The sequence below is a fragment of the Podarcis vaucheri genome (assembly GCF_965113315.1).
Source record: "Podarcis vaucheri genome assembly, chromosome: 7".
In the NCBI taxonomy this organism is placed as follows: Eukaryota; Metazoa; Chordata; class Lepidosauria; order Squamata; family Lacertidae; genus Podarcis; species Podarcis vaucheri.
In genome coordinates, this window is record NC_138765.1 from 60,844,034 (window position 1) to 60,857,748 (window position 13,715).

The 13,715-nt window shown below is 42.1% G+C and overlaps 1 protein-coding gene across 3 annotated transcripts in view; it reads left to right on the top strand.

Annotated features, from left to right (window-relative positions):
- ZNF423 (zinc finger protein 423) overlaps positions 1-13,715 on the top strand; it is a 333,305-nt gene that overhangs the window by 98,422 nt on the left and 221,168 nt on the right. For all 3 annotated transcript variants that reach the window (XM_082232860.1, XM_082232859.1, XM_082232861.1), the window contains exon 3: positions 12,328-12,528. In XM_082232860.1, the coding sequence (XP_082088986.1) occupies positions 12,328-12,528 (201 nt within the window). The remainder of the gene's footprint in view (positions 1-12,327; positions 12,529-13,715) is intronic.

The following is a 13,715-nucleotide window of genomic DNA, read 5'->3' on the forward strand; positions in this document are numbered from 1 at the left end:
GAATTCCCCAACCCCCTTCTGAGTGGGGAAGGTGCAAATATTTGGGGCTTATTCTTGACTTTTTGTATGAGAAAATGAATGACTGTAATTTTTTCTGCCATTTACAGAGTTGGATTGGCAGAATCCAGATTGGAAGGGTTTGGAATAAGTAGGTTAATTTTGGAAGAACGATCATTTTGATCATGGCTAATCATCACTTGGGAAGACAGGCGAACTAATATCAGTGTACTGGAAGAAACAAAGATCACCAGTGTTGAAGCAATGATTCTTCAACATCAGCTTCGTTGGACTGGTCATGTTGGGTGGGTGCCTGATGATCGTCTTCCAAAGCAACTACTCTATTCTGAACTTTAAAATGGAAAGCGTAATGCTGGTGGTCAACAAAAGAGGTTTAAAGACTGTCTCAAGGCAGATCTAAAAAAATGTAGTATAAACACTGACAACTGGGAAACACTGGCCTGTGAGCGCTCCAGTTGGAGAACAGCCTTTACCAAAGGTGTCATGGGCTTTGAAGACACTTGAACTCAGGACACAAGGGAGAAACGTGCTAAGAAGAAGGCACGCTTGGTAAATCCACACCGTGATCAGCTCCTGCCCAGAAACCAATGTCCCTACTGTGGAAGGACATGTGGATCCAGAACTGGCCTCCACAGTTACTTACAGACTCATTGTTAAAACCGTGTTTATGGAAGACAATCTTACTCAGCTACAAATGATCGCCGAAGAAGAAGAAGAAGTTGTTGATTGTGCATTTAGCTGAGGCTTGGGAGTAAATTTGTCTGAGGGTTTATAGTACGGAGGGACCGAAATTCATGCTAGTTAATACTGCTAGGAGGTATTTCCACTCTAAGCAATCAAAGACTTTGAGTATATCTAGGGACATAATTGTCAGTGGAATTTTAGTTATTTTGCTATGATTGATCAGATTCAGTAACTTCTTGATGAAATTCGTTATGTTTTAACCAGAAATGAAGCCAGCTTGGTCTGGGGCTATTAGTTTGTGTAGGAAGACTTTTAGGCAGTTTGTCAGGGTTTATGTGAATATTTTGTAGTCCTGATTTATCAGTGAGATTGGGCAATATGATTCTACTTTGAGGCTATCTTTGAATGGTTTTGGGATAGAGACGATTTTGGAGGAAGTCCAGGTTTTTGGGATGGGGACCCCTTTTAGGATGTCATTAAATGAGTGAGTCATGAAGGGCACCATATAGAAAATACTATACTGTACGGTGGTACCTTGGTTTTCAAACATCTTGACATAGATTATGAAATAAACTCTACCCAATGGACTACAATGTGGTCCAAACCTCCCTTTAAATCCATCTCAGCCAAAAGAAGGGAATTCACTTTGAAACTTATCTATCGATGGCATCTGACATAAAGGAAATTGGTGTCAATACATCCAGGAACCTTACCAAAATGCTGGAGAGGTTATACTTCTATAGGCGCATATCTCCACATGTGGTGGGAGTGTCCCAAAATCCAACCCTTTTGGACAGCCGCTTTCATAGAGAGTTATGTTCATAAAATAGAAGAACCATTGGAGCTGGGAATGTTGTGCAGGGCCCCACAAATTGTACTTCTTGTCCAAACATCTGATGTTCAGGAGTCTGAAGAAAGAGAAGCATTTTAGGGAATGGTCATGATAAATGAGTGATGAACGGGAGCAGTTTTCAGAACAGTTAATAAAAGTATCAGCTCTTGTAGAAATGAGGAAAGAAATATGTAAATGAGATGTTGCCTAGGATGAATGCTCTTTTGTGGATGAATGGAATCTGCCCAGTATTTGAAACTCAGCTATATAAGCTAGGCTCTTAAACCAGTGTTACAGTCGGCAAAATGGAATGCTTAGTTGCCATTTTTGGGCCAGACAACTCCAAAGTCATATTTTTCAATGCGACTTTTTAGTTCCTGAAATTCATTCTGATTGTGCAGATAAAATATCATGGATACAATTCTATGAGATGTGTTGCTAGTATGTGAAAACAGTCAAGATCCAAGGATTCCCAGGCATGCACCTGTAGATGGTGGAGACATCAGGCGCCATCCTGGTGCCTGGGCATCTTTACTTGCATGGCTGATAGCCAAGTGCAAAAATACGCCTGCCCCCTGGTGAATTTCTAACACTGAATCTGCCTATAAACAGCAGGCACAGTGCCTTGGGAAGAATAATCTCTTTAGAGCCACCTTAGAGCCTCCAGCTCAGTGTTCTTCAACCTTGAGTCCAGTCCCCAGATGTTGTTGGACTACATCTCCCATCATCCTCAGCCACCTTAGACAGTTATCAAGGATGATGGGAGTTCTGGTCCAGCAAAATCTGGGGACCCAAGGTTGATGAACACCACTGTAGGCTGATGGTAGTTGTGGTCCGAAACATCTGCTGGAGGGCACTTGATTGGTGAAGACTGCTTTAGAACAGATACATTCTAGTTTGATAATAATAATCCCCAACCTGTGAGCCACTGAGAACTGTTTTTAATAAAAAACAAAGTTTTTTTTAATAATAAGAGTAAATGTTGAGAAAATTTCTCCCTCCTTAAGACGCAGAAGGAAAAGCAGTGTAACTTTCAGTGTGATAATTCCTGCCTAACAGACCAAGGTTACAGAGGGACAAAACAGCAGAACATTGTGAGATGTAAGAAATGTAGTGTTCCTCCCCCCACACTTTTTTTTTTTGAATTAGCCTTGTTGTGTTCAACATGGGATCTCTTGGTCTCCGCTGCCCTACTAGTGCAGTTCTCTGAAGATATGGTCCATAGGGAAGCAGTTCTTCCTGGCATTGCATCCCTGTAAAAAAAAAGAGAGAGAGAGTGAGAGTGTGTGTATGGGGGGAGAGAACATTGGCAGGAAAATGTCTGCAAGAAGGTTAAAGAAAAGAATTTTCTGTGTGTAATCTCCTCTCTCCCAAGGCATTGCTATATATTGTGCTTCTGCGGTGAGTCAAACTCTCAAGTGTGGTTTTTCTTAATTGTCAGCATTGAAAAAATGCTAGAATGCAAATTTAACAATTTAAGGCCTAACTCTGGGCCTTAAAAGTCCATTGCAAAGAAGCCCACTTTTTATTTTAAAAATGGCTTATATTATTATTATTATTATTATTATTATTATTATATCCGTTTACATTGCTGGAAGTATGTGGGGAATGAGAATACAAAAAGAGTGTACAGGAACTAAATTAGGGTTAATTAGGAGGCCTCCCAAATAGCTAGTGCTTCATCAGCAACAGAACAGCATGTAAATAAATTTAATTCACTTCCCCCACCAATTGAACTCTTCTCGAGCTTAATTACAGCAGCAACCTCCCCCCCCTTTCATTAGTGGGAGACAGTCATTATTAGCTCTGTCTGGAAAATGGTATTATGAGCAGTCCTGGTCCCCCACCTTTCCTGGGTGCCCTTTGAGGATGAGAGGACTCGAGGAACTTTCCATCAGATACTAGAGCCCAATTAAGGATCCTTGGAAGAAATATGAGAAGCAGGGAGCACCCAGGCAAATAAAAATGTTACTAATGAAAACTCTGGCGAGACTTTATTTAATTACTTAAGCTGCTTCCCTTTTTGGTGTTTAGCCTCTCTCCGTTCCGTTACCATTAAAGAAAAGGCTGCGACTCTTGGACATAGTAATCTAGCTCAGTTCAAACAGTCATCTAATCCTCCAGGAACAGGGAACTTGTGGCCCTGTAGATGCTGAACTCCAACACACACCATCCATGACTACTGGACATGCTGTTTGGGGCTGATTGGAGTTGGAGTCCAATAACATTTGGAGTACCCACTGCTTCCCACATCTGGTCAGAATGATTGCCATGGCAGGCTTCAGATTCATGCGCTGTCTTTCCCTCCTCCCCTCTGTCACATGTAAGAGGGGGAAATTTCTGCTTTCATTTTACAGCAAACCATAGTTTGGGATGGTTTATGGATGCGTGGAGCTATGGTTTGTTTTAAGAGCATTTAGCTAAATTAAGCCAGGATCAAACAGTTGTCACATAACTCATCCAAGGATCATTCTGGTGTAGTTCCTTTTGTTTTCTTTCTGACCACAAACCTAAGCACCCAAGCAGAGTGACATGAGTATAAATGTTGGTTTAAATGAAGCGACAGCAGAAGGAGAAATTGCAGCACCAACCATCTCCTCTGCCAGGCCCCTGAGCAGAACTGAGCGCCACAAATATGAACACCCCACCCCCTCTCAACAGAGGAGGGCTAGATGTGTGTAGAACCCTTGGCCCTCCAGAAGTTGCTTAAACTCCCATCAGCCCCTGTAAAAATGACCGATGGTCAGGAATGATGGGAGTTGTAGTTCAGTAACATCTGGAGGGCCAAAAGCTCCCCATACCTAGGCTAGATGACAAAGAGGGAACAATACAACTGTCCATGCCCATTTTTGGACTTTTAAGTTTTGGGGTGGGAGTAGCCAAGCTGGTGGCCTCCAGATGTTGTTGGACTACACCTCACATCTCCCTTGACTATTAACCATGTTGGCTGGGACTGGAGATTGACAACATCTGGAGGGCCACAGGTTCCACATGTCTGATGTAGAGTCAAATGGTTTCAAAGTTGTGTGTGTCACTTAGCATGTCCAATCATGGCGTGAACTCCCCTTGCCCCAAATGATAATTTTAGGTCATTTAACCACAGGATCCAATTTTTTGGAAGCCAGCAGTAACTGAAACCGACAAAGATGCAGAATTTAATAAACTACTTGTGGAAGGTGTTCTTTTTCTTTTTCGTTTTTAAAGAGATATTGGTTTACTCCATGCAAGTTCACTGAGTTTACATGTTAACATCTCTTAAATGACTTTTAGGCAGATTCAGGTTTGACGTCAAGGTAATGATTTAAGCATAAATTGACCCTTGATGAGGGAACTGGAGTCTTAAGGTTTAATGCATCCTTGCAATTTTCTGTTGCCTTTGGTGCCTTCCTCTGCCACACATAATTCTTTTGTAACAAGTGCCTTTTCAGAAGATGTATGCTGCTGACAGTTAATATAGAATTATTGCCCCTGAATGCATTTTTTTGTAATTACTTCCCAGAGATCTGTCTTTGTGTTTAGAAGACATTTCACACTTTAGTAGCATAAGTGTTTAGGGAGAGCACGAAGAGTAATTGCAAGCGGGCTCCTTTTGTGTGTATTTGCCTTTCTGTGGAAAATGACCCTAAGAAAATGTTAAAAGCTAATGAAAAGGTTGGTTTAGGAGCCATTGAGGAATGTGCTTGGCATGTTATACATGTTTGTATGATTTTAAGTTTTTAATAACGAACCTAAAAAAAAAGTGCAGTAAAGGCACAAAGAAAAACTACTTCCTAATTCTTAAGCAAGGGGAAAGAAAAGCTGATTAAAGATGACATGTTTCTGGTGATGAAAATAAAGAAACTTAATATGAGCACTCCTGTAGGAGATTCTGGCTATAATGGAAAATGAAATGATGCGCAGTTTGATCAGCATGAAAAAATTAGCAGCATTCAATGACGGATTCTACTTACTTGTTAACTAAATAGTACAAGTGGGACCAGCAACAAAATCACGTAGTGTGGAGATCGGCTGCCCAGAGTTCCTGCCAATCAACCTTGCCCCTTTCCAGGAGATTCCATTCCCTGCTCATTTTTCTGCCCCTGTCCCCCTTCCCACAGCCAGACAGTGTGCCTTGGCCACTGAGCATGCTTAATCCTCATTGGACTGTTCTGGGGACATTTTCGTTTTAATATGTTTTATTTATTTTCAAATTAGTTACAAAATCTACTGAACATTCCACCCCACCCCCCACCCTGACAGAACAGAACCTGAAGTTGTGATTCCGGAAGATGCCAAAAACCAGAACTTGTAACAGAAAATTCTGTAAAATATTTCAAGAAAATAATCTAAATTGCATCTGCCTGCTGGAGCTCTTACTTGATTGGTCAATTTTTTGGTCAGCGCTGTTGTCCATATTTTTTTGTTTCTACACAGCAATATGTAAATTTTCCAGACTTTTCCAGTTTGGCACTATAAGCTCATCTGCTGCCACGAAAAGGAAGGCGATTTAGATACTTGTCATGGAGATTTGCTTGTTCTTCCTGAAAAAGTGTCACAGTGTACATCTTATCTTGGAACGTGGCTTAATTCTTCAAGTATCCTTTCCCAAAATTGGACACTAGGTTTTTAGCCTAAGGAGCTTTCATATTTCTGTTACCTTCCAGGTAGAATAATAGAACTGTAGAGTTGGAAGGGACCCACGTAGTCCAACCGCCAGCAATTCAGGAATATGCAGCTGTCCCATATGGGGAATTGAACCTGCAACCTTAGTGTTATCAGCACCACTCTGTAACCAACTGAATTATGTCCAGGGTACTCTTGAATTAGGGGCTGTTATATTTATGTAAGGATCAGTGCTCAGAGAATTGAATTTGCAATTAGCATACAGGACCATAGCTTGATTGCAAGACTGGAAAGGTGAGGAAATGTTTTGTGTCTTCCCCCTCTCACACGGTGAAAATTGAAGCCACCCAGTCCCAGGTTCCACAGCATCTCCAGGTGGGGCGGGGAATGGCCCATGTCTGAAACGCTGTAGAGCTTCTGCCAGTCAATGTGTATTGCCTACATGGGCTGGCAATGACTTTCCAGTGTTTAAGGCAGGAGATATTTCCACCCCTACCTGGAGATTAGGGATTGAACCTGGAACCTTCTGCATGCAAGGCAGTTTCTCTACCACTGAGCAATGGTCTGTGGTCTGATTTGTTTGCCATAGGACCATTTTCCTGCATGTATATATAGCAGAAGGCCACCTAAAAGAGCTCTGCATAGTAACTGTGTTTGTATTTTCCATCCTTCACTGATATGTATATGCCACATGTATAGCACTGGGTGCTCCCTGTGCCATTGGCTTGTGTTAATATTGCTAAGCAGACCTACCCGATAAAGGCTTGTTCACCCCTGCCCTCCTTTCCTTCACTGTGTTTGCTCTCCTCTTCCATCTGCCGTCAAAATCGGACAAATGACAGCTTGGAGAAGTTAGAATGGTCGCAGCGCTAGGAGGTCAGGAGGAGGTAACAATATACAATTTTCCGTGGTTCAAGGGTAGCCATATCCTACTGTTCTTCATTACAGTGCTGCAGTGAGATCAATTTTATTAAGTTGTAAGTCTTAGGAAGCCAACACCATTAACTACGTGCTGGACCAAATAATTTTCCCCCCCATGTTTGCGTATTGCGGTTGTGTTCCTTCCCTCCTCCCTTTATTGAGGGAGAGAGTGGGGAAAGAAGGATTTTATGCATAGAAGTCTTAAGAGCCATTTCGTGCAAGATGGGTATAATTCCTGCATGGGAACGCTGCATGCACATCCCATGTGTGTGAGAGATGTCCCTGCTGTAGATTGGATTGCAGAGGTGGCATGATGAGTTGTTATTTGGATATATAGTTTATGCTGGGCTCTATTTTAGTAATTTGGGGAAAAGGCCATAGCCCAGTGGCAGAACATCCTCCTTATACGAAGAAGGTCCTGAGTTGAATCCCCAATTGCATCTCTAGGTTAGGGCTGGGAGAGACCCATCTGGAATCTCAGAGACCTGCTGCCAGTCAGTGTAAACTTTACTAAGGTAGACAGGCCCATTGGTCTGATTTAGTATAAGGCAGCTTCATATGTTCCTAATAGGTTTATATCCGAACATTAGTGATACTCAAAAGTTGGCCCAGTTAAAGTAATGGACGTAGCCAACTTACGTTCATTATTTTAATTGATCATACCTCACTCCACTTACAGGCTCTATTGTAAGTGGCCACCAGAGAAGAGACACTTTTGGTGGTGGCACCCCAGTTATGGAATAGCCTTCCCAGTGTCTGCAGTCTTTTTATTCACTCAGCTTTAAAAACTCCATTTTAAAATAACCATGGCCCCTTGTGACTTAATATGCTTTTAATCCACATGGTAAACTGGCTATGTCGTCTCTGTTATAAGGAAAGAGCAGAGTTTTATTTTGACTGTTGTTTGTTATTGTTTTTAGTGATTCTACAACATAAATTTAATATTGTCTCATTTGTAAGCTATTAAGGGAATCTTTACTGATGGACAGCCTTGTAAATCTAATGAATAAGCAAAACATACAAACCCTCAAGGCAGGTAACATAACAAAATAAAAGCACACATCCTAATATAATATCATAATTTTAAACAGATATACTGTAATTACTTTTTTAAAAGAGAAAAGCAACAGGAAATCTGAAAAAATGACATAATTTCTATACACAGTGAAACCAAAAGAATAATTCATAACGTAAACCAAAGACCTGCCAAAATCAAATCTTCAGAGAATGGACAAACATTAATAAATAGGGGGCATGTTACATTCCCTGGGGAAGGGAGCTACATATTCTGGGTGCCACAGCCAAGAAGGCCTTTTTCCTTACACACGTGAACTGTACTTCTGCTGGTGGCAGGATGTACAAAAGGGGCAGTTCTTCCTAACCACAGTGGACAGACTGGTTTGTATAGAGCAGTGGGAGGCCAGTGTGGGGGCCCTTCAGATGTTGTGGTCTACAACTCCCATCAGCCTCAGTCAATGAGTCAGTGGCAAGGGATGATGGGAATTGTAGTCCTCCAGTGTCTTGAGATCACCATGATTGCTACCCCTAGTTTAGAGAGGAATGCCCCTTTTAGGTAGCCTGGCACTAAGTCTAAACCAGTTGCCTGGCTCTGCCCTGACTGTGTTGAAAGTCTTCCTGTTAACACCTTTTTGATCTCCAGGCCTATTGGGAAGGGGTCTTTGACATCTCACAGTCCCGGTTTGGAGCGTCTGCCACCACACAAGCATTTCTAGTGATCCCCCTGTGGTGGTTGTGGGCGATTTTGAGCAGGCTTGCAGCCTAACTTTAAAATGAAAAAATATCAACGAGCTATCTCAGAGGGGTGCTTAAATACGAATTGCAAAATACTCTGAGTGCTTTAGAAATGAATAACAAAAATAGGTCCCTTGGATGAATTTTCACCCAAACTTTTTTCAGGTCTTCGGCATCGTTCGGCTGCTCGTACGTTTTCCATTAGTGGCTGGGGCAGATTTGGATGGCAGTTCTTTAAATTAAATTTATATACTTGGACTCTTTTTATAGGTTTCAGCCTTATAAAACCAGTGAGTTGGCATCCTGATTTATTAACTATCAGCTCTACAGGACACACAGGTTTTTAAGAGATTGAATTGGCGTTAATGTTCGTGATTTGCATTTGGAATGCGAAGACGCTCAAAAGGTGCACCCAGTAAATATGACAAAATGGAAAGTGATAATTGGAATGCAGTCTTGGAGGAAAATGCGGACTTAACTGTGGCTTATTATTGTCATTATAATACAAATAGTACTACAGAGCCATCTAGGTCTATGGCTTTCTTTCCCCCACTACTGTCTTATTTTTTTTACCAAAGTGAAAAAGGAGATCGTAAAAAACAAGCATAAGACTGTGAAAATGGCACTTTGCTTGAATCAACACGAGTTCAGATGTAGGTGGTTACTTGAAAAATGGAATTTCTTTCCAAATCCTGTGACCAGCACAAAGCTCAACAGCTAGATATTTTAATGGAAGGTTTCTGTGGCTAATGTGCTGGTATAGTGTAACAACTGCTGAATCTGAAAATGTGGTGTTGATTTAAACATTGAGAGATCTTATGATACACTGAAAGCTCATGCATTGATTTTTAATATTTCCATTTCTATCCAAAGGGTGTCACCCACTGTGATTACTCCCTAGAAAACTATACAGTGGGTTTTTTTTGTCCCCTATTAGTAGATTGATGCTAGCTTGCTCAGTGCGGTGAATTTGTGAAATTTTGGTTTTCAGGGGCTTGAGTTAAAAGGAACCCCACCAATAGCTGCAACACTGGGTTAGCAGTTTTGTGTGTGAAATAAATTGTATTTCTTGGCCGAGTTCCAGTTTATCAGTGATGGTCAATGTTAACTGTCTTTCCAGCTTCAGAGATGGGAGCCATTGATCCATGAGTTGTTTTCTTAAAGGGATTATACAAATGGCAAACAATGTGCTAAAATCCTAACTTATAACTTGGAAATAATTCTCTCGACCATTAGCACCAGTTTAAGGATTTCCCATGTTGATTTTCTAGAGAGCTGAGGAGTTGTTTTGTGGGGTCTACAATGTGTACATGAACAGCCAGCTTCTAGGCTTTTGAGGCATTTGGGGCCCCTTGATCTACAAACAAATAATTCTTCCAAGCTGTCTCCCAAATGCCTGGTGAGAATAATGGCATTATTAAGGTGACAGGCTTTTGTTGGTCCCAGGTCCTCTACTGCTTTTCGAAGCCTTCCCAATCTGCAGATTTTTTTTTAAGGTTAAGAAAAATACGAGCAGTTTGACTGTTGAACATCCTTGTTTTGAAGTCATCACTGTTTTCTAAAAACCAGGAGTGAGATACCAATCAATTAAGCTCTTGCATGTTTTGTTGCCACCAACCTGGATGACTTTAAAAGAGAATTAGACAAATTCAAGGAGAATAGGACTATCAGTGGCCACCAGCCATGATGACTATGCTCTGCATCTACAGTTGGAGGCAGCGATGCTTCGAAATACCAGTTGATGGAAACAGAGGGAGGGCTCTTGTGATCAGGTCCTGCTCACTGGTTTCCCACAGGCATCTGGTTGGCCATTTTGAGAACAGGATGCTGAACTAGATATGCAATTGGCCTGATCCAGCAGACAGTTCTTATGTTACTCATGGTAGACAGGTCTGGGGCCAGAATTGTGGGGTGGGTTGAGCCAAAGGTAAGTGGGGATACCCCTTTTCTTACTGTTTCTGCCACTCCTGTTTTTCTTCTGCCTGTGCTGCCCGCATGAATTAGGCCAAGTGCAACATGAAATTTTACCCAAGGCTACCTGTTCCTGGTTTAAAAGCTGGGCTATACAGAAGCCAGGTTGAATTTACAGATTGATGCTTCTAGCTGCATGGATAGATAGCTGTACTCTGGGCCTGGGCCCAGCACTGCCTTTCTGCAGTTGATTGATTATCCATTTGGTTCTTCTGCATGGAGGAACCAAATGGACAATCCATTTGGTTTGGGGAAGTACCATAGCTTAATGGTGGAACAACCAATTTGCATGCAGAAGGTATCACTAGATTCAATCCTTGGCATCACCAGGTAGGGCTGGGAAGGACCCTTACCTTAAACCCTGGAGAGCTGCTACAAGTCAGTATAGGCAGTGCTGAGCTCAATGGACTAGTGGTCTGATTCAGTTTAATGCAACTTCCTATGTTCCTACAGACAGGGTTTTAGCGCTAGTGATGGAGATTTCAGATTCACAGCTGCGCCATAAGGCTGCAGCACCATGGGGAGAGCTTTTAGGTGGACATTTCTCCTTTTCATCTTAATCAGCCTGCAGGTATTCAGCAGTGTGGCTTTTCTTTGTCCTGCTTAGCAAGGTAGCTCTGGCTGTTTCAGAAAAGTGCCTTCGAATATACTTTGATTTCTCTCTTCATTTTACTGTTTAGTATTTGAGTGGTCATTATTTTCTGGCTGGCGGAGGGGAATTAAGGAGTTGAAAAATGGCATGTCAGCCTTATTATTAGGCAGTAATTAAACCTCGTCAATTTTCAGTGTAGTGTAGAAATAATAATGGTTGAAATAATATCACTGACAATCAGCATTATTTTCTGTTAAGGGATGAAATAAGAAAGTAAAGCATGTGTTCTATTAGAACAAAAGCGAGGAAGGAATAAAAATTAAAATAAATAGCTACTAAAGACATCATTATGGTGTGCTACTTAGAGGCCATTTAGATACACACACCCTGTCAATGTAATCCATCCCCACTATAGACCGTCTCAGGTGCTGAGATTGGCAGAGGGGGCCCTCTTCGTAGTTCCTCCACCCTAATAGGCTTGAAGTGGGGTGGCCTGGGAGATGGCATTTCCTGTGGCAGCTCCCACGTTGTGGAACTCCCTCCCACAGAGGTATATTTAGCACATTCACTATACAGCTCCCAGTGAACGCTGAAGGCACACCTCTTTGCCCCGGCTTTTGGCACTTGAAGTGCATATTTGTAGGACCCACCTTACTTTTTTTTTATTGTAAACTGTTCAAAACCACTTTTTTAAAACATTGTGTTTTAATATTGCAACCCGCCCTGGGACCTAAGGGTGAAGGGGTGAGTAGTAGCAGTAGCAGCAGCAGCAGCAGCAGTAGTAGTAATAGTAATAATGATGACGATGTAATTACTGTATTTTCAATAAACTGAAAGTGTGAGAGGGATCGTAATGAAAGTGCCGTTATATGACTTGCTAACATAATCGAGTTGTTCCGTTTTTTGAAACTTCCATGCAATCCCAACTTACCGCAGCGTCTGTTCTTGCTGGCAGGAGGTCTTGGAGGGGAACTGGAGAATGATACGAGGGACAGCCGGGCCTTGGAAGAGAGGAACAGCATTACAAGCCAGGAAGAGAGAAATGAGGAAGATGAAGACATGGAGGACGAGTCAATTTACACCTGCGATAACTGTCAGCAGGACTTCGATTCGCTGGCAGACCTGACCGAACACAGGGCACACAACTGTCCTGGAGGTAATGTTAAACTAGCTTTACAATTCTGACAGGTGGTTAGCTGGGTAATTGGACATAGCAACAGCTTGAGGCCTCAAGTGAGATTAAAGAATTAATAATGTAATTTTACAGTTAATGTAATTTTATTGTGGTGCCTTGGGTAGTCTTTGTTCACTTCTTCTTAATAAAATTAAAATAAAAAAGCAACTTTGCTTTTCCAGTTGCAATTCTGACAGTAATTATATTAGATTATTAAAGGGGAAAAAACCCTTAGTGTTGTTTTATCTTTTTTATTTAAGCAATAAAACTTCTAGACAGTTTGCCTGTGAAACTCCCTCACCTCCTCACTCCCTTCCCACAATTCTGCGTTAATTCAGTGGAATTATTTTAAGTGTTCAAAACGCTGGGGATAGATCCAGAGTGTTTTGAGCCACTCAAGTGAGTGCAATTATTTCTGAAGCAAGGCGTTGTTGGGAATAGGTGGTCAGGCCTTGAGAAAAGAATGGAAAAGCATGCTGGGCATTTAGTTTCCAGGAGCCTGGAAACTTTGGGGCTGCCATCTAGGAATTTAAAATAAGGTTCACAGAAGTTGTGGAGAGGTTGTCAGCAAACTTCTGCTTGCGAGACCTTGAATGCCAGGACGCTTGGGACTCATTGTAGTTCAGATATCAGCCCTTTCGAATCTGTTGCAACCCGGAATACCTGGGAAGGGTTGTAGCTTAGTGGTAGAGCATCTCAGAAGGTCCGAGACCCAATCCCCAGCATCTCCAGGTGGAGCCCCCATGTGAAATCCTGGAGAGCTGCTGCCAGTGTTGAGCTCGGTGGACCAATGGTTTGACTTGGTATGATGTAGCTTCCTAGTTTCCTCTCAGAAGGGGAGACAATTGACTTGGAAATGTTGACATGGCTCCATAGTCTTGCCATTGCCACCAGCGGTCCTGAATCACCTGAGTGCAGAGTTTCTGGACTGTACTCTGGTGCCTTGAGTGTAACAGTGTCAGGGCACAGTGATTTGCTGGCTGAGGGCTAGCAAACTGAATTCTGGATGTCCTGTGGAAGAGTGGTTGAGGATATAGATCAGTTACTTGCTCTGGAGTTGGTTGTGCTCTCTTGGAAATGCTCCTTGTCCTTGGGGCCCCAAGTGGCCTTGGTGGCTTTCTACTGTTTCTGCTGGTATGTCAGCTACAGCTGTTCTTGCATAGGGATAG